Genomic DNA, 21,034 nt, shown 5'->3' with positions numbered 1-21,034 from the left:
GTGGGTCGATAACCGGCTGAACGGGTAGCAGACGGAGGATGGGCAATGTCATCAATTCCTTTAAAGGGTCTGGGGACGTTAATGTGTGTTATTGTAAGGAACGGTACATGTCCTTTAAGTGAGGAGTGAATAGATTGTTGTTGCATGTGGACGGTAGGCCTGTAGGATAGTTTTTGACTAGTGTCAAAGTTAAAAACAGTAGTAGACTGTATGAGGAAAGGACAGTCTTTCTCTCTCATTTACTCTCGCTCTCCCTGACACACACACACACACACACACACACACACACACACACATTTAGGAAAACATAGATCATCTCTGGTACGTGCACACACACTTCCCTCCTGTGTTTTTAACTTGCAGTTCAGTCAGGGTTGAGTGGTCATGTGATGGCGTCAGTTAATCACAAGTTTCCGTGTGTGTGTGTGTGTGTGTGTGTGTGTTAGAGAGATATGGGTTCATTATATTGCTACTAGAACATGCTGGAAGCTTCTGAGGCCAATGCACTCCTCTTTATATACAGTACCAGTCAAAAGTTGGAACACGCCTACTAATTTTTATGTTTGACTATTTTCTACAATGTAGAATAGTGAAAACATCAAAACTATGAAATCATGTAGTTAAACAAATCAAATATTTTATATTCTTCAAAGTAGCCACCCTTTGCCTTGATGACAGCTCTGCACACTCTTGGCATTCTCTCAACCAGCTTCACCTGGAATGCTTTTCCAACAGTCTTGAAGGAGTTCCCACACATGCTGAGCACTTGTTGGCTGCTTTTCCTTCACTCTGCGGTCCGACTCATCCCAAACCATCTCAATTGGTTTGAGGTCGGGTGATTGTGTAGGCCAGGTCATCTGATGCACCACTCCATCACTCTCTCAGATCACACTGTTGAAAAACAAATGATAGTCCCACTAAGCGCAAACCAGACGGGATGGCGTATCGTTGCAGAATGCTATGGTCGCCATGCTGTTTAAGTGTGCCTTGAATTCCAAATCAATCACTAACACTGTCACCAGCAAAGCACCATCACACCTCCTCCTCCATGCTTCACGGTGGGAATTACACATGCGGAGATCATCTGTTCACCTACGCTGCGTCTCACACAGACACGGCAGTTAGAACAAAAAATCTAATTTGGACTCATCAGACCAAATGACAGATTTCCACCAGTCTAATGTCCGTTGCTTGTGTTTCCTGGCTCAAGCAAGTCTTTTCTTATTATGGATGTCCTTTAGTAGTGGTTTATTTGCAGCAATTCGGCCATGAAGCCCTGATTCGCACAGTCTCCTCTGAACAGTTGATGTTGAGATGTGTCTGTTACTTGAACTCTGAAGCATTTATTTGGGCTGCAAATTCTGAGGCTGTTAACTTCAATGAACTTATCCTCTGCAGCAGAGGTAACTCTGGGTCTTCCATTCCTGTTGCGGTCCTCATTAGAGCCAGTTTCATCATAGCGCTTGATGGTTTGTGCGACTGCACTTGAAGAAACTTTCAAAGTTCTTGAAGTTCCATATTGACTGACCTACATGTTTTAAAGTAATGATGGACTGTCATTTCTCTTTGCTTATTTGAACTGTTCTTGCCATATTTTGGTGGACTTGGTGTTTTACAAAATAGGGCTATCTTCTGTATACCAACCGTACCTTGTCACAACATAACTGATTGGCTCAAACACATTTAGAAGGAAAGAAATTCCACAAATTAAACTTTTAACAATGCACACCTGTTAATTTGGATCCGCCCCTTTTTTTAATTTTCTACTAAAATGACATACCCAAATCTAACTGCCTGTAACTCAGGACCTGGAGCAAGGATATGCATATTCTTGATACCATTTGAAAGGAAATGTGGAAATGTTAAATTAATGTAGGAGAATATAACACATTAGATCTGATAAAAGATAATACAAAGGGGAAAAAATGTATTTTTTTTGTACCATCTTTGACTTGCCAGATAATGGCCCTACTGTTATATTCCAATCCAGGCGCAATTTAGATCAATACTGCCCAAATGTGCCTAATTGGTTTATTAATACATTTTCAAGTTCATAACTGTGCACTCTGCTCAAACAATAGCATGGTGTTCTTTCACTGTAATAGCTACTGTAAATTGGAGAGTGCAGTTAGATTAACCTCTCTAGGCTAGATCGGACGCTACCGTCCCACCTGACCAACATCCAGTGAAAGTGTAGGGCGACAAATTCAAACTACAGAATTGTAAATATTTAACATTCTTGAAAATACACATGCAATATGTCAAAATAAAGCTTAACTTCTTGTTAATCCAGCCACGGTGTCAGATTTCAAAAAGGCTTTACGGCGAAAGCAAACCATGCGATTATCTGAGGACAGCACCCCATCAAACAAACACAGACAATCATATTTCATCACGCCAGGCGCGACACAAAAGTCAGAAATAACGATATAATTCATGCCTTACCTTTGAAGAGCTTCTTCTGTTGGTACTCCAATATGTCCCATAAACATCACAGATGGTCCTTTTGTTCGATTAATTCTGTCGTTATATCTCCAAAATGTCAATTTATTTGGCACGTTTGATCCAGAAAAACACCGGTTCCAACTCGCGCAACATGACTATAAAATATCTAATAAGTTACCTGTAATCTTTGTCCAAACATTTCAAACAACTTTCCTAATACAACTTTAGGTATTTTTTTACGTAAATAATCGATAACATTTAAGACGGGATAAACTGCGTTCAATAGCGGATAAAAACAAAGTGGTGCGAGCCTTCAGGTCGTGCGCCCCAACCACAACAGAACACTAGACTCGACCCTCGTTCTGAACAGCCCTACTTCTTCATTACACAAAGGAAAAACATCAACCAATTTCTAAAGACTGTTGACATCCAGTGCAAGCAAATGCCTTAGAAATCTAGATCCACATAGAAACCTATTAAACACTGTCACCTCAAAAAAAAAAAATCCTGGATGGTTTGTCCTCAGGGTTTCGCCTGCCAAATTAATTTCTGTTATACTCAGACATCATTCAAACAGTTTTAGAAACTTCAGAGTGTTTTCTATCCAAATCTCCTAATAATCCTAGCTTCTGGGCCTGAGTAGCAGGCAGTTTACTTTGGGTACGCTTTTCATCCGGATGTGAAAATACCGTCCCCTAGCCTAGAGTTTAACAAGAATTTTAAGCTTTCTGCCAATATCAGATAGGTCTATGTCCTGGGAAATGTTCTTGTTACTTACAACCTCATGCTAATCACATTAGCCTACGTTAGCTCAACCGTCCCGCGGGGGGACACCGATCCTGTAGATGTTGATTGAAATGCATTCCAGATGACTTCCTCTTGAAGCTGCACAAGGATTATCTTCAGACTACTTGTTTATGTGGAATATATTTGATGTCCTATTGATTGTAGCTGCATAACGTTTTAGTAACCGTCTCCGTGTATGTGATTTCAGCCTATGCCATGAATCTCAGAATTGTACTGATTTACATAGTAACCATGACATGACAATTTTATGGCTGTCAATGACTGCATGTCTTAATGGCATAATTTTATAACAGCTGTATAATTCTGTTTAGTTTCAAAGCCTAGTTTTAGAAACTGCACTACTGTACATCAGTTGTCACTTCTGTTGATTCAGTATAAAGTGTTTTAATTATTCAGTTTGTTTGACATTTTTTTCTGGTAGGTGTCTCTGGCGCTGAAGAATGCCAGCATCATCTTCGACCACAGTCATCACACCCCAGAGTCCCTGGCTGAGGCCGTGGAGGACATGGGGTTTGACTCTATCCTCTCAGACACTACCACAGCTTCCGTGGTCCTCACGGAGACCCAGCTGGTCCCCATCCCAGCCCTTCTCACCCCCGAAGCACAGCAGGAGGCTCTGACCAAGCTAGCTCAGCTCCAGGGGGTCCTGGAGGTCCAGGAGAACAAGGACCAGAGGGGGGTGTCCGTTACCTTCATCCCTTCCCTGATTAGTGTAGTGCAGCTTGGGGAGGTGGTTAGTAGCTTGGCCCCCCTCCTGGAGGTCCCTACATCCAATAGCCCTACAGAGGAAACACTTGTCCCAGCTCCTGCCACAGTGTCAGCCCCGGCCACATCCTCACAGCCTCAACTGGTGAAGATGCGGATCGAAGGCATGGTCTGTCTGTCCTGCACCACCACCATCGAAGGGAAGATTGGCAAGCTCAAAGGAGTTGAGAAAATCAAAGGTAACTTTGTTACTTTGTATTGCGTAGTAGTCACCGGTTTTACACTGAAGGTCATTATCATTCGATCGTGACTCAATGAGGTCTGATCAAGTGTGGTGGTGATCTTGCTAAAGGTCCAATGCAGCTGTTTTAATATCAATATCAAATAATTTCTTGGTAACAATGAAGTACCTTACTGTGATTGTTTTCAATTAAAATGGTCAAAAAGAAGCAAAAATAGCTTCTTAGCAAAGAGCAATTTCTCAAGCAAGAATTTTGCTAGGACTGTCTGGGAGTGGTCTGAGTGGGGAGGGGAAAACTAGCTGTTATTGGCAGAGAGGTTTGGAACTCTCTTATTAGTCTTTTAACCTGTTTGGCGTGCAAGCCTGACGTCGGTACACTTATGACAACAGCCAGCTCAAAGTGCAGGGCGCGAAATTCAAAAGATATTTTTTTTAAATATTTAACTTTCACACATTAACAAGTCCAATACAGCATATGAAAGGTACACATCTTGTGAATCAAGCCAACATGTCCGATTTTTAAAATGTTTTACAGGGAAGAAAGAATATGTAAATCTATTAGCTAACCACGTTAGCAAAAGACACCACTTTTGTTACTCCATCAGTTTTTTACTCCATCAGTAGCTATCACAAATTCGACCAAATAAAGATATAAATAGCCACTAACCAAGAAACAACTTCATCAGATGACAGTCTGATAACATATTTATTGTATAGCATATGTTTTGTTAGAAAAATGTGCATATTTCAGGTATAAATCATAGTTTACATTGCAGCTACAGTCAGAAATTGCACCGAAAGCAGACAGACACCAACGCCAAATAACTAAATACTCATCATAAAACATTTCTGAAAAATACATAGTGTACAGCAATTGAAAGACAGGCATCTTGTGATTCCAGACAATATTTCCGATTTATCAAGTGTTTTACAGCGAAAACACAATATAGCGTTATATTAGCGTAGCCACAATAGCCAGAAACACTTGGGCGCCGACGACCAGTTCACATGCACGACAGATATTAGAAATAGCATCATAAAATGTTTCTTACTTTTGGTGATCTTCCGTCAGAATGTTGGACAAGGTGTCCTTTGTCCAGAACAGTCGTTGTTTGGATCTGGAACGGCAAATTTCCCTCTTGATTTAGCATGGGCACTTGCCAAGTGGCACGGATCTCTCCAACGTCAACAAAGTCAGAGAACGGAACACGGCAAAACTCCCGAAAAAATTTCAATAATCTGATTAAACTATATTGAAAAAACATACTTTACGATGATATGGTCACATGTATCAAATAAAATCTAAACCGGAGATGTTAGTCGTCCATAACGACAGCTAAACAGAAGGCAAATCCATGTCCCCTTTCGCGCGCTCCAGAAACAGGAAATGGACGGTCACGTCATACAAAGAGCTTTAATTCCACCTCAGACCAAGATAAACACGAAATTTCTTCTCTCACCGCCTCTTGACAACCAGGGGAAGGTGTATGAAGTGTACGTAGACTCTTACGTATCATGCCCATGTATAGGCAGGAAGTTGAACATAGCATCGATTTCTGACATTCCACTTCCTGGTCAGGAAATGTGCTGCAGAATGAGTTCTGTTTCACTCAGAGAAATAATTCAAATGGTTTTAGAAACTAGAGAGTGTTTTCTATCCAATAGTAATAATAATATGCATATTGTACGAGCAAGAATTGAGAAATGGGCACGATTTAACTGGCTACTCAATACTGCCCCTTGCAGCCATAAGAAGTTACTACACTGAACAAAAATATTAACTCAACATGTAAAGTGTTGGTCCCATGTTTCATGAGCTGAAATAAAAGAGAAGCTGGGGACAATAAAAGGCCACTCTAAAATGTGCAGTTTTGTCACAAAGCACAATGCCACACATGTCTCAAGTTTTTAGGGAGTGTACAATTGGCATGTTGACTGCAGGAATGTCCACCAGAGCTGTTGCCAGATAATTTAGTGTTAATTTCATAAGCCACCGCCACCGTCAATTTACAGAATTTGGCAGTACGTGCAACCGGCCTCACAACCGCAGACCACGTGTAACCACGCCAGCCCAGGACCTCCACATTCGGCTTCTTCACCTGTGGGATCATCTGAGGGTGGGTGGGGGTGCTGAGGAGTATTTCTGTCTGTAATAAAGAGCTTTTGTTGGGGAAAAACAAATTTTGATTGGCTGGGCCTGCCTCCAAAGTGGGTGGGCCTATGCCCACCCAGGGCTGCGCCCCTGCCCAGTCATGTGAAATCCATAGAATAGGTCTTAATGAATTTATTTGAACAGACTGATTCCTTCTATGAACTGTAACTTAGTAAAATCTTAGAAATTGTTGCATGTTGTGTTTTTTATATATATTTTTTAAGTATAATTTACCAGCTGGTGATGTCATCAGGCAGGCCAAAATTCCATCCAACTGAAACAGGCTGAAACGTCTTTTCAAACCGCTGTTTTCACAATTTCACAGTATTATTCCAATGTGTGTGTGTATATATATATAACACAGGAAAAATAAATTTGACTGCACTGGTCCTTTATCTGACTTGGCATTCTATAGCGATGAATGAATATGGGAAGTTGCAGTAGTCCAGTATTCTCACTTAACATTATTCCAGACCCTGAAATGCAAGTTAATCTGGAAAACAAACCTCAATCTCCTGTTTTTCTGTCCTCAACACTGTGATACTTTTGGATTCCTGGAGATGATAATTTATGAATGTTTCCCTTGTGTGTTCTCCTCCAGTGGTTCTAGACTCCCAGGAGGCCACGGTTCTCTACCTGCCATACCTCATCACTATCGACGACATCATCGGCCAGATCGCCAAGGCTGGCTTCAAAGCCACACCCAAGTCCAAGCCCCGCCCCCTGCAGCTGTCTGTCAGTGAGATGGAGCGGTTGCTAAGCGCTGCACTATCACCCCCACCGCCAGTGGAATCTTCCACCGAGGATTCTGAGGTGTCTACAGACTCGGCCCAGACTACCCTCAGGGTGAAGGGCATGCACTGCCGCTCCTGTGTGGTAAACATTCAGGATAACATCTCCAAGCTGGCTGGGGTGACCTCCATAGAGGTATTGTTGGAGAGCGAGAGCGCCTCCATCCACTACGACCCAGAGAAGGTGACTGTGTCTGGGCTACAGCAAGCCATCGAGGCCCTGCCACCGGGGACATTTAAAACCCAACCCTGGAGCGCTACCTCTGGAGGTGTAAGCCCTACATCCACCACACCACCACCGTCGTCCCAGGCCGGCATCTCCTCCACCCAGCCCTGCTACAGCCAGCCTCTGACGGCCACGGCCTTAATCCATATAGAGGGGATGACCTGTGGGTCCTGTGTTCAGTCCATCGAGGGGATGCTGTCTCAGAGGAAGGGGGTGCGGTCAGCCAGGGTGTCGCTGGCCAATCACAGAGGGGCGTTTGAGTTCGACCCTCTCCTCACCCAACCAGAGGAGCTCAGAGAGGCCATAGAGGACATGGGATTTGATGCCTTCCTGCCTGGTGAGTTGATGGGCGGTTTGTATTCTTTTATCCTAACTAGGGTTTCAAAATTCAGCAAACGTTCCGTACATTCCCAGGTTTTTCAGAGATCCTGGTTGGGAGGATTCCCTCGCTCCTTATTCTGGGAATCATACAACAGGAATTTCTGTCTTTGGGGAAGTTTCTGGAAATTTGCAACCCTACACCTAATAATATCTCTAGCCTAAAGGCTGTGTTGTGAAACAAAACAAATTAATCTGTGTGTATTTGTAACTCATGTAAACTTCCCAGAGCAGTAGCTGAAGAACAGCCATAGAAAGCAGCATGAGAAACCTACATGAAATGGAAACTAATTGTTGCTATATTGTCCTTTTAGAAACCAACTCCCTGTTGACCGTCCCAGTTATCAGTCCCCCCTCGCCCCCTTCCCCCGCCCCTGTCAAGGAGAAGGAGCTGGACAGCGACCCAGAGAGGGGCGCTGCACAGTGTGTTAAGGGGGCCCCAAACACCCTCGCTAAATGCTTCATCCAGATTGGTGGAATGACCTGTGCATCCTGTGTGGCCAACATTGAGAGGAACCTGAAGAATGAACACGGTGAGAGGAGGTTATGTTCATTAGGGCATGCGCATTTTTTTGTATTTGCAACGATTTACTCCCTGTTTCAGTCCATTTTCTTTGGTAATTAACACAACCCAGTACTACGACTACTGATGGGAACTATGGTGTAGATCTATTAGCAACACTGACATAGAGCCTGTTCTGTACAGAAGCTAGCTGTCGTATCTGGGACGGAAAAGTGTCATAAACGGTGTCAGTTTAAGATTTACGACGGCAGTTTTTAAGTAACATGGGAGGAACGTGTAGGATGTTATGAAGGCTGTGGATTCTACCTGGTCAGGACACCCCTTTTAAAGGCATTCATCACTTGTATATTTACTGTTGTCTCCCTTTAGCATCAAACTCATGTATCAGTTCGATAGGAACGTGATTAAAATGGGTATGTTGCATTAGTCTAACATTGTCCTGCGTTCCTCTGTGCAGGTATCTACTCTGTGCTGGTGGCCCTGATGGCTAGTAAGGCTGAGGTCCGTTATAACCCTGAGGTGATGGACCCTCTGAAGATAGCCGAGTATGTCAGAGAGTTGGGCTTCACTGCTTCTGTCATGGAGAACTATGAGGGTTCTGATGGAAGCCTGGAACTGGTGGTGAGTGTTCTGATTCTCATCAACACACCGCAATGGTGTTCTGATTCTCATCAACACACCGTAATGGTGTTCTGATTCTCATCAACACACTGTAATGGTGTTCTGATTCTCATCAACACACCGTAATGGTGTTCTGATTCTCATCAACACACCGTAATGGTGTTCTGATTCTCGTCAACACACCGTAATGGTGTTCTGATTCTCATCAACACACCGTAATGGTGTTCTGATTCTCGTCAACACACCGTAATGGTGTTCTGATTCTCGTCAACACACCGTAATGGTGTTCTGATTCTCATCAACACACCGCAATGGTGTTCTGATTCTCATCAACACACCGTAATGGTGTTCTGATTCTCATCAACACACCGTAATGGTGTTCTGATTCTCGTCAACACACCGTAATGGTGTTCTGATTCTCGTCAACACACCGTAATGGTGTTCTGATTCTCGTCAACACACCGTAATGGTGTTCTGATTCTCGTCAACACACCGTAATGGTGTTCTGATTCTCGTCAACACACCGTAATGGTGTTCTGATTCTCGTCAACACACCGCAATGGTGTTCTGATTCTCGTCAACACACCGCAATGGTGTTCTGATTCTCGTCAACACACCGCAATGGTGTTCTGATTCTCGTCAACACACCGCAATGGTGTTCTGATTCTCGTCAACACACCGTAATGGTGTTCTGATTCTCGTCAACACACCGTAATGGTGTTCTGATTCTCGTCAACACACCGTAATGGTGTTCTGATTCTCGTCAACACACCGTAATGGTGTTCTGATTCTCGTCAACACACCGTAATGGTGTTCTGATTCTCGTCAACACACCGTAATGGTGTTCTGATTCTCGTCAACACACCGTAATGGTGTTCTGATTCTCGTCAACACACCGTAATGGTGTTCTGATTCTCGTCAACACACCGTAATGGTGTTCTGATTCTCGTCAACACACCGTAATGGTGTTCTGATTCTCGTCAACACACCGTAATGGTGTTCTGATTCTCGTCAACACACCGTAATGGTGTTCTGATTCTCGTCAACACACCGTAATGGTGTTCTGATTCTCGTCAACACACCGTAATGGTGTTCTGATTCTCGTCAACACACCGTAATGGTGTTCTGATTCTCGTCAACACACCGTAATGGTGTTCTGATTCTCGTCAACACACCGCAATGGTGTTCTGATTCTCGTCAACACACCGCAACGGTGTTCTGATTCTCGTCAACACACCGCAACGGTGTTCTGATTCTCGTCAACACACCGCAACGGTGTTCTGATTCTCGTCAACACACCGTAACGGTGTTCTGATTCTCGTCAACACACCGTAACGGTGTTCTGATTCTCGTCAACACACCGTAATGTTTTATAGGGCTAGTGATATTTCCACTGCCTCTGTTCCCTCTTGAATAATCCCAGATTGTCTCTGTGCTACACCCCTGCTAGATGTTTCCTCTAAACCGTGTATTAACAGTACTCCTCTCCACCTCTCTCCAGGTCAGGGGAATGACGTGTGCCTCCTGCGTTCACAAAATAGAGTCCAGCCTGATGAAAGAGAACGGTATTGTCTACGCCTCCGTTGCCCTGGCAACCAACAAAGCCCACATCAAGTACGACCCGGAGGTGACGGGACCGAGAGACGTCATCAAACTCATAGAGGTACTTCATTTTTTTTTTTTTCAATCATTCATTTATTTGTTTGTCCATTCGTTTGTTCATCCCAACTGGGTCATCCAACTCCTCTCCTCTGCCCTTCATGACAATGTGATATCCGTTTCTTTACCTAGTAAAATATAGGGTTACATTTATTCATTCATTTTGTCTGTTTATCAGAACATGGGCTTCGAGGCATCTCTGGTGAAGAAGGATCGTACAGGCAGTCACCTGGACCACAGCAGAGAGATCACACAGTAATGGAAGGGAATGGGAGGTGTGGGATAACGGGAGGCAGTAGTTCAGCTGCTTGGGTGTTTCCTCACTGGCTATTTAGACGAGATTACTCGTCTGTCTCCATCTCCGTACCACCTCCTCTCTCTCTCTTCTCCCAGATGGAGGAAGTCGTTCCTGGTCAGCCTGTTCTTCTGCGTCCCAGTCATGGGGATGATGACCTACATGATCATAGTAGACCACCAGATCAGCACGTCTCACCAGCACAACGCCACCACACAGGACCGGGAACACTACCACTCCACCATGTTCCTGGAAAGACAGCTGCTCCCAGGCCTCTCCATCATGAACCTGATCTCATTCCTCTTCTGTGTCCCTGTACAGGTAGGAGAAAAAGAGGGAGGGAGGGAGGGATAGATTGGGTGGAGGGAGGGATAGATTGGGTGGAGGGAGGCATAGATTGGGTGGAGGGAGGCATAGATTGGGTGGAGGGAGGCATAGATTGGGTGGAGGGAGGCATAGATTGGGGTGGAGGGAGGCATAGATTGGGGTGGAGGGAGGCATAGATTGGGGTGGAGGGAGGCATAGATTGGGGTGGAGGGAGGCATAGATTGGGGGGGAGGGAGGCATAGATTGGGGGGGAGGGAGGCATAGATTGGGGTGGAGGGAGGCATAGATTGGGGTGGAGGGAGGCATAGATTGGGGTGGAGGGAGGCATAGATTGGGGTGGAGGGAGGCATAGATTGGGGTGGAGGGAGGCATAGATTGGGGTGGAGGGAGGCATAGATTGGGGTGGAGGGAGGCATAGATTGGGGTGGAGGGAGGCATAGATTGGGGTGGAGGGAGGCATAGATTGGGGGGGGGGGGGCATAGATTGGGGGGGAGGGAGGGAGGCATAGATTGATGGGGAGGGAGGGAGGCATAGATTGATGGGGAGGGAGGGAGGCATAGATTGATGGGGAGGGAGGGAGGCATAGATTGATGGGGGGGATGGAGGGAGGCATAGGTTGATGGGGGGGATGGAGGGAGGCATAGGTTGATGGGGGGGGGGGGGGGCATAGGTTGATGGGGGCGAGGCATAGATGGGGGGGGAGGCATAGGTTGATGGGGGGGAGGGAGGGAGGCATAGATTGATGGGGGGAGGCATAGATTGATGGGGGGAGGCATAGATTGATGGGGGGGAGGCATAGATTGATGGGGGGGAGGCATAGATTGATGGGGGGGAGGCATAGATTGATGGGGGGGGGGGAGCATAGATAGATAGATGGGGGGGAGGGAGGGCGGCATAGATAGATAGATGGGGGGGGGGGGAGCAGTCACTTGGGGCGTATAGACGGGGAGGGAGGGAGGGAGCAGTCACTTGGGGCGTATAGACGGGGAGGGAGGGAGCAGTCACTTGGGGCGTATAGACGGGGAGGGAGGGAGCAGTCACTTGGTGTGTATAGACGGGGAGGGAGGGAGGGAGCAGTCACTTGGGGCGTATAGACGGGGAGTGAGGGAGGGAGCAGTCACTTGGGGCGTATAGACGGGGAGCAGTCACTTGGGGCGTATAGACGGGGAGCAGTCACTTGGGGCGTATAGACGGGGAGCAGTCACTTGGGGCGTATAGACGGGGAGCAGTCACTTGGGGAGGGAGGGAGCAGTCACTTGGGGCGTGTAGACGGGGAGGGAGGGAGGGAGGGAGCAGTCACTTGGGGCGTGTAGACGGGGAGGGAGGGAGCAGTCACTTGGGGCGTGTAGACGGGGAGGGAGGGAGGGAGCAGTCACTTCTGGCGTATAGACGGGGAGGGAGGGAGCAGTCACTTGGGGCGTGTAGACGGGGAGGGAGGGAGGGAGCAGTCACTTGGGGCGTGTAGACGGGGAGGGAGGGAGGGAGCAGTCACTTGGGACGTATAGACGAGGAGGGAGGGAGGGAGCAGTCACTTGGTGCGTATAGACTGGGAGGGAGGGAGCAGTCACTTGGTGCGTATAGACGGGGAGCAGTCACTTGGGGCGTATAGACGGGGAGCAGTCACTTGGGGCGTATAGACGGGGAGCAGTCACTTGGGGCGTATAGACGGGGAGCAGTCACTTGGGGCGTATAGACGGGGAGCAGTCACTTGGGGCGTATAGACGGGGAGCAGTCACTTGGGGAGGGAGGGAGCAGTCACTTGGGGAGGGAGGGAGCAGTCACTTGGGACGTATAGACGGTGAGGGAGGGAGGGAGCAGTCACTTGGGACGTATAGACGGTGAGGGAGGGAGGGAGCAGTCACTTGGGACGTATAGACGGTGAGGGAGGGAGGGAGCAGTCACTTGGGGAGGGAGGGAGCAGTCACTTGGGGCGTATAGACGGGGAGGGAGGGAGCAGTCACTTGGGGCGTATAGACGGGGAGGGAGGGAGCAGTCACTTGGGACGTATAGACGGTGAGGGAGGGAGGGAGCAGTCACTTGGGGAGGGAGGGAGCAGTCACTTGGAGGGAGGGAGCAGTCACTTGGGGCGTATAGACGGGGAGGGAGGGAGCAGTCACTTGGGGCGTATAGACGGGGAGGGAGGGAGCAGTCACTTGGGGCGTATAGACGGGGAGGGAGGGAGCAGTCACTTGGGGCGTATAGACGGGGAGGGAGGGAGCAGTCACTTGGGGCGTATAGACGGGGAGGGAGGGAGCAGTCACTTGGGGCGTATAGACGGGGAGGGAGGGAGGGAGCAGTCACTAGGTGCGTATAGACGGGGAGGGAGGAAGGGAGCAGTCACTTGGTGCGTATAGACGGGGAGGGAGGAAGGGAGCAGTCACTTGGTGCGTATAGACGGTGAGGGAGCAGTCACTTGGGACGTATAGACGGTGAGGGAGGGAGGGAGCAGTCACTTGGGGAGGGAGGGAGCAGTCACTTGGGGCGTATAGACGGGGAGGGAGGGAGCAGTCACTTGGGGCGTATAGACGGGGAGGGAGGGAGCAGTCACTTGGGGCGTATAGACGGGGAGGGAGGGAGCAGTCACTTGGGGCGTATAGACGGGGAGGGAGGGAGCAGTCACTTGGGGCGTATAGACGGGGAGGGAGGGAGCAGTCACTTGGGGCGTATAGACGGGGAGGGAGGGAGGGAGCAGTCACTTGGGGCGTATAGACGGGGAGGGAGGGAGGGAGCATTCACTAGGTGCGTATAGACGGGGAGGGAGGAAGGGAGCAGTCACTTGGTGCGTATAGACTGGGAGGGAGGGAGCAGTCACTAGGGGCGTATAGACGGGGAGGGAGGGAGCAGTCACTTGGGGCGTATAGACGGGGAGGGAGGGAGCATTCACTAGGGGCGTATAGACGGGGAGGGAGGAAGGGAGCAGTCACTAGGGGCGTATAGACGGGGAGCAGTCACTTGGGACGTATAGACGGGGAGGGAGCAGTCACTAGGGGCGTATTCAAAAGAGTGCAAGGTTATAGAACATTCAGATAGAAATGTATTATGTAGAACAAACAAGACTCTGTTGAATAGATCATATCAGACTGAATAAGCCCCTGATTTAAAGTTAGACTTACACTAGTGCCTCCGGGAAAGTATTCAGACCCCTTGACTTTTTCCACATTTTGTTACTTTACAGCCTTATTCTAAAATGGATTACATACTTTTTTTAAATCCTCAACAATCTACACACAATAACCCATAATGACAAAGCAAAAACAAGTTTTTCGAATTTTTTGCAAATGTATAAAAAAACAAAAAACGGAGACCTTATTTACATAACTATTCAGACCCTTTGCTATGAGACTCGAAATTGAGCTCAGGTGCATCCTGTTTCCTTTGATCATCCTTGAGATGTAGAAACAACTTGATTGGAGTCCACCTGTGGTAAATTCAAGTGACTGGACATGATTTGGAAAGGCACACACCTGTTTATATAAGGTCCCACAGCGCATGTCAGAGCAAAAACCAAGCCATGAGGTCAAAGGAATTGTCCTTAGAGCTTCGAGACAGGATTGTATCGAGGCACAGATCTGGAGAAGGGTACCAATAAATGTCTACAGCATTGAAGGTCCCTAAGAACACAGTGACCTCATCATTCTTAAATAGAAGAAGTTTGGAACCACCAATCCTCTTCCTAGAGTTGGCCGCCCGGGCAAACTGAGCAATTGGGGGAAAAGGGCCATGGTCAGGGAGGTGACCAAAACCAGATGGTCACTCTGACAGAGATCCAGAGTTCCTCTGTGGAGATGGGAGAACCTTCCAGAAGGTCAACAATCTCTGCAGTACTCCACCAATCAGGCCTTTATGGTAGATTGACCAGACGGAAGCCATTTCTCAGTAAAAGGCACATGACAGCCCGCTTGGAGTTTCCTTAAAGATCTTAAACAAGATTCTCTGGTCTGATGAAACCAAGATTGAACACTTTGGCCTGAATGCCAAGCGTCATGTCTGGAGGAAACCTGACACCATCCTTACGGTGAAGCATGGTGGTGGCAGCATCATGCTTTGGGGATGTTTTTCAGCGGCAGGGACTGGGAGACTAGTCAGGATCAAGAGAAAGCTGAACGGAGTGAAGTACAGAGAGATTCTTGATGAAAACCTGCTCCAGAGTGCTCAGGACTTTGGACTGGGCCGAAGGTTCACCTTCCAATAGGACAGCAACCTTAAGCACACAGCCAAGACAATGCAGGAGTGGCGTCGGAACAAGTCTATGAATGTCCTTGAGTGGGCCAGCCAGAGCCCAGACTTGAACCCGATCGAACATCTCTGGAGAGACCTGAAAATGGCTGTGCAGCGACACTCCCCATCCAACCTGACAGAGCTTGAGAGGATCTGCAGAGAAGAATGGGAGAAACTCTCCAGATACAGGTGTGCCAAGCTTGTAGCGTCATACCCAAGAAGACTCGAGGCTGTAATCAATGCCAAAAGTTCTTCAACAAAGTACTGAGTAAATTGTCTGAATACTTGTGTAAATATGTTTTTTTATATTTAATGAATTAGCAAACGTTTCAAAAACCTGATTTTGCTTTGTCATTATGAGGTATTGTGTGTTGATGAGCCAAAAAAAACAATTTAATACATTTTAGAATAAGGCTGTAACTTAACAAAATATGTGAAAAGTCAAGGAGTCTGAATACTTTCTGAAGGCACTGTATACCAAAGTAGGTGGACACACCTTAAAATTAGTGGATTTGGCCATTTCAGCCACACACGTTGCTGACGGGTATAAAATCGAGCACACACCCATGCAATCTCCATAGACAAACATTGGCAGTAGAATGGTCTTACTGAAGAGCTCAGTGACTTTTAACGTGGCACCGTCATAGGATACCACCTTTCCAACAAGGATGCCCTGCTAGCGCTGCCCCAGTCAACTGTAAGTACTGTTATTGTGACGTGGAAACAACTAAGAGCAACAACGGCTCAGCCGCAAAGTGGTAGGCCACACAAGCTCACAGAACGGGACCGCCGAGTGCTGAAGCGTGTAAAAATTGTCTGCCCTCGTTTGCAACATTCACTACCGAGTTCCAAAATACTTCTGGAAGCTGCTTCATGAAATGGGTTTCCATGGACGAGCAGCCGCACACAAGCCTAAGATCACCATTCGCAATGCCAAGTGTTGGCTGGACTAGTGTAAAGCTCGCCGCCATTGAACTCTGGAGCAGTGGAAATGCGTTCTCTGGAGTGATTAATCCCAATTTATCATCTGGCAGTCTGACGGACGAATCTGGGTTTGGCGAATGCCAGGAGACGTCTACCTGCCTGAATGCATAGTGCAAACTGTAACGTTTGGTGGAGGGGTGATAATGGTCTGGGGCTGTTTCAGGCTAGGCCCCTTAGTTCCAGTGAAGGAAAATCTTAACGCTACAGCATACAATGACATTCTAGACGATTCTGTGCTTCCAACTTTGTGGCAACAGTTTGGGCAAGGCCCTGTCCTGTTTCAGCATGACAATGCCCCTGTTCACAAAGCGAGGTCCATACAGAAATGGTTTGTCGAGATAGGTGTGGAAGAATTTTACTGGTGTGCATAGAGCCCTGACCTCAACCCCATTAAACACCTTTGGGATGAATTGGAACGCCGACTGCGAGCCAGACCTAACATCAGTGCCCGACCTCACTAATGCTCTTGTGGCTGAATGGAAGCAAGTCCCCGCAGCAATGTTCCAAGTGGAAAGTTCTAATGTTCTAGTGGAAAGCATTCCCAGAAGAGTGGAGGCTGTTATAGCAGCAGAGGGGGGGACCAACTCCATATTAATGCCCATAATTTTGGAATGAAATGTTCGACTAGCAGGTGTCCACATACTTTTGGTGATCTCGTGTATCTTTCTAAGTAACACAATACTTACTTAAATAATAATCACCATTTGTGACTCAAGTGTGAAAGTCATTTTCTAATCAAACCTGAAATTAATATTTTTTTAATTTTCTAACATTCTTGTCTTTTAGTTTATTGGCGGACGCTACTTCTACACCCATGCCTACAAGGCCCTGAAACACAAAACGGCCAACATGGACGTGCTCATCGTGCTGGCCACCTCCATAGCCTTCACCTACTCCGTGGTCATCCTCATGGTCGCCATGATAGAGAGGGCAAAGGTCAACCCCATCACTTTCTTTGACACGCCCCCCATGCTCTTTGTCTTCATCTCCCTGGGGCGCTGGCTGGAGCAGATTGCCAAGGTACTGAACCTATATATCTCTTTGTTTAACCTTTTAACTAGACAAGTCAATTAAGAACAAATTCTTATTTACAATGACGGCCTACCCCGGCCAAACCCTAACAACGCTGGGCCAATTGTGCGCCGCCCTATGGGACTCCCAATCACGGCTGGATGTGATACAGCCTGGTTTCGAACCAGATTTTTTTTTTTTTTTACGGATTTTGCTTTGTCATTGAGGTTTTGTGTGTAGATTGATAAGGGGGGGTACAATTTAACCAATTTAAGAATAATGCTGTAATGTAACAAAATGTGGGAAAAGTCAAGGGGTCTGAATACTTTCTGAAGGCACTGTATGTAAAAGCATACTTTAGCTATAACACAAACGGATAACTTATCATTAATAGAGACGTACTCTTGCTACAAAAATAGCACCATGCTCTGCAGCTACTACTGTCCGTTGCTATAAAGATGTAGAAGCATGTCTTCTAGAAGACATGAGCTCCCGAGTGGCGCAGCGGTCTGAGGCACTGCACCTCAGCGCAAGAGGCATCACTGCAGTCCCTGGTTCGAAACCAGGCTGTATCACATCCGGCCCGAATGCTCTGTAGCTATTGCAACCATATACTCCTGACCTGCTCTGTCTCCCCTGCAGAGTAAGACATCAGAAGCTCTGTCCAAGCTGATGTCCCTCCAGGCCAGCGAGGCCACGGTGGTCACGCTCAACACGGACATGTCTGTACTCAGGTACTTCACTAAACATGTCCTGTTTCTAGACTTGGAGTTGGATAGCCTGGGTGTTTCTGCTCTTAACCAAAACAGTTTCTGGCCCTGAGATTAGGAATTGGATAAGGCAGGTTGTAAGATATTTGAAACTATTTCATGTGTTTAAGTTTCATTTCGATGTTTAATCAGAACTGACCCCAGGCCAACATTGAACAGCAAACTCTTTTGAGACATGGCATAGAACCTGCATCTGACTACATGCCTTTCTCTCTGTCCATGTCAGTGAGGAGCAGGTAGATGTAGAGCTGGTCCAGAGAGGAGACGTGGTCAGGGTGGTGCCTGGAGGGAAGTTCCCCGTTGATGGGAGGGTCATCGAGGGACACAGCATGGCTGACGAGTCCCTCATCACAGGTGGGTTACAGTGGGGAAGATCAACTCTGAGGAGACTGGAGAAGATACATCTCAAAGCTAATGTCTCATCTCTGATGTGTTTTGTGTCCCAGGCGAGGCCATGCCAGTGACTAAGAAGCCAGGCAGCACAGTGATAGCTGGCTCTATCAACCAGAACGGCTCTCTGCTCGTCAGTGCTACACACGTGGGCCTGGACACAACCCTGTCTCAGATAGTTAAACTAGTGGAGGAGGCTCAGACATCTAAGGTGAGGGTGGTAGTGGTAATATGTCAATTTTTGTGTAAATTATCTACTGTTTCCTGGACTTTGAGTTGGATATAAGGGATATTTGATATATATTTGTCTATATTTGATTTTGACAGAACATGGAGGATTTGTCTCAGAATGAATTTTTCAGTAATGAGCTGGAAGAGCTTCACCTCTGTGGCCTCTGACCTATGCTTTAACCGTTTACCTTTATGACCTCTGACCTCTCCCCTGCAGGCTCCCATCCAGCAGTTTGCAGATAAGATCAGTGGTTACTTTGTCCCGTTCATCGTTGGGGTCTCTCTCCTCACTCTGTTCGCCTGGATCCTCATTGGCTTTGTTGACTTTCCACTGGTGGAAAAATACTTCCCTGTGAGTAACAATTACTATACAGATATCTGTGTAAAAACCTTTACTATACAGATATCTGTGTAAAAACCTTTACTATACAGATATCTGTGTAAAAACCTTTACTATACTGATATCTGGGTAAAAACCTTTACTATACTGATATCTGGGTAAAAACCTTTACTATACTGATATCTGGGTAAAAACCTTTACTATACTGATATCTGTGTAAAAACCTTTACTATACTGATATCTGTGTAAAAACCTTTACTATACTGATATCTGTGTAAAAACCTGTACTATACTGATATCTGTGTAAAAACCTTTACTATGCTGATATCTGTGTAAAAACCTGTACTATACTGTTATCTGTGTAAAAACCTTTACTATGCTGATATCTGTGTGTAAACTTTTACAGGGGGTGTATTTAGCTAAATCATTCCACTTAAATCAGGTATTTACATAATTTTCATTTAAATCCTGTCTCTTTGTGAGAGCAGTATGGGAAAGGCCTAGTGGGGAATCTGCTGTCACCTGTCTACTTCCTGTTTAACCTCTCTAGGGTACGTGGGACGGTAGCGTAGGTAGCGGTAGCGTCCCACCTCTTCAACAGCCAGTGAAACTGCAGGGCGCTAAATTCAAAACAACAGAAATCCCATAATTAAAATTCCTCAAACATACATGTATTTTACACCATTTTAAAGATACACTTGTTGTAAATCCAGCCACAGTGTCTGATTTCAAAAAGGCTTTACGACGAAAGCAAACCAAACGATTATGTTAGGTCAGCACCTAGTCACAGAATAACACAGCCATTTTTCCAGCCAAAGAGAGGATTCACAAAAAGCAGAAATATAGATAAAATTAATCACTAACCTTTGATGATCTTCATCAGATGACACTCATAGGACTTCATGTTACACAATACATGTATGTTTTGTTCGGTGAAGTTCATATTTATATCCAAAAATCTGAGTTTACATTGGCGCCTTACGTTCAGAAGTCACAAAACATCCGGTGATTTTGCAGAGAGCCACATCAGTTTACAGGAATACTCATAATAAACATTGCTAAAAGATACAACTGTTATGCATGGACTTTTAGATGCACTTCTCCTTAATGCAACCGCTGTGTCAGATTTTCAAAAAAGCTTTACGGAAAAAGAAAACCATGCAATAATCTGAGTCGGCGCTCGGAGCCCAATCAAGACACAAATATAGCCGCCATATTATGCAGTCAACAGAAGTCACATTATAAACATTCACTTACCTTTGATGATCTTCATCGGAATGCACTCCCAGGAATCCCAGTTCCACAATAAATGTTTGTTTTGTTCGATAATGTCCGTCATTTATGTCCAAATTCCTCCTTGTTGTTCTAGCGTTCAGTACACTTTCCAAACTCACGACGCGCGGGCAGGTCCAGCGGAAAGTACGGACGAAAAGTTTAAAAAGTTATATTACAGTCCGTAAAAACATGACAAACGAAGTATTGAATCAATCTTTAGGATGTTTTTAACATAATTCTTCAATAATGTTCCAACCAGAGTATTCCTGTGTCTTCAGAATTGCGATGGAACAGAGCTCGCTCTCAGGTGAACGCGCATGGTCAGAGCATGGTCACCTCATGGCAGACCTGACTAATTCCTCTCCTTCGGCCCCACTAAACAGTAGAGGCATCAGACAAGGTTCTAACGACTGTTGACATCTAGTGGAAGCCGTAGGAAGTGCAACATTACCAATATCCCACTGTATCTTCAATAGGAGCTGATTTGAAAATCGACCAACCTCAGAATTCCCACTTCCTGGTTGGATTTTTTTCTCAGGTTTTTGCCTGCCTGATGAGTTCTGTTATACTCACAGACATCATTCAAACAGTTTTAGAAACTTCAGAGTGTTTTCTATCCAAATCTACTAATAATATGCATATTC

General features: G+C 46.1%; 2 protein-coding genes across 6 annotated transcripts in view; one reads left to right on the top strand and one right to left on the bottom strand.

Moving 5' to 3' along the window:
- LOC120048907 (probable E3 ubiquitin-protein ligase MID2) overlaps positions 1–21,034 on the bottom strand; it is a 1,198,409-nt gene that overhangs the window by 701,167 nt on the left and 476,208 nt on the right. The gene's annotated exons all lie outside the window — the stretch shown is intronic.
- Positions 1–21,034, top strand: part of LOC120047848 (copper-transporting ATPase 1-like) — a 42,648-nt gene that overhangs the window by 8,859 nt on the left and 12,755 nt on the right. For 4 of the 5 annotated variants that reach the window (XM_038993397.1, XM_038993396.1, XM_038993400.1 and 1 more), the window contains exons 3-15: positions 3,674–4,196; positions 6,952–7,704; positions 8,060–8,278; positions 8,726–8,889; positions 10,391–10,552; positions 10,727–10,803; positions 10,942–11,164; positions 17,160–17,393; positions 18,027–18,118; positions 18,381–18,508; positions 18,601–18,755; positions 18,993–19,127; positions 19,522–19,557. In XM_038993397.1, coding sequence (XP_038849325.1) covers positions 3,674–4,196; positions 6,952–7,704; positions 8,060–8,278; positions 8,726–8,889; positions 10,391–10,552; positions 10,727–10,803; positions 10,942–11,164; positions 17,160–17,393; positions 18,027–18,118; positions 18,381–18,508; positions 18,601–18,755; positions 18,993–19,127; positions 19,522–19,557 — 2,901 coding nt within the window. The remainder of the gene's footprint in view (positions 1–3,673; positions 4,197–6,951; positions 7,705–8,059; positions 8,279–8,725; positions 8,890–10,390; positions 10,553–10,726; positions 10,804–10,941; positions 11,165–17,159; positions 17,394–18,026; positions 18,119–18,380; positions 18,509–18,600; positions 18,756–18,992; positions 19,128–19,521; positions 19,558–21,034) is intronic. The other variant, XM_038993398.1, reaches the window with a different exon arrangement.

This window comes from Salvelinus namaycush, chromosome 5, assembly GCF_016432855.1.
Source record: "Salvelinus namaycush isolate Seneca chromosome 5, SaNama_1.0, whole genome shotgun sequence".
In the NCBI taxonomy this organism is placed as follows: Eukaryota; Metazoa; Chordata; class Actinopteri; order Salmoniformes; family Salmonidae; genus Salvelinus; species Salvelinus namaycush.
Note: the sequence above shows the minus strand (reverse complement) of the source record. Positions and strands in the feature narration are given on the sequence as shown.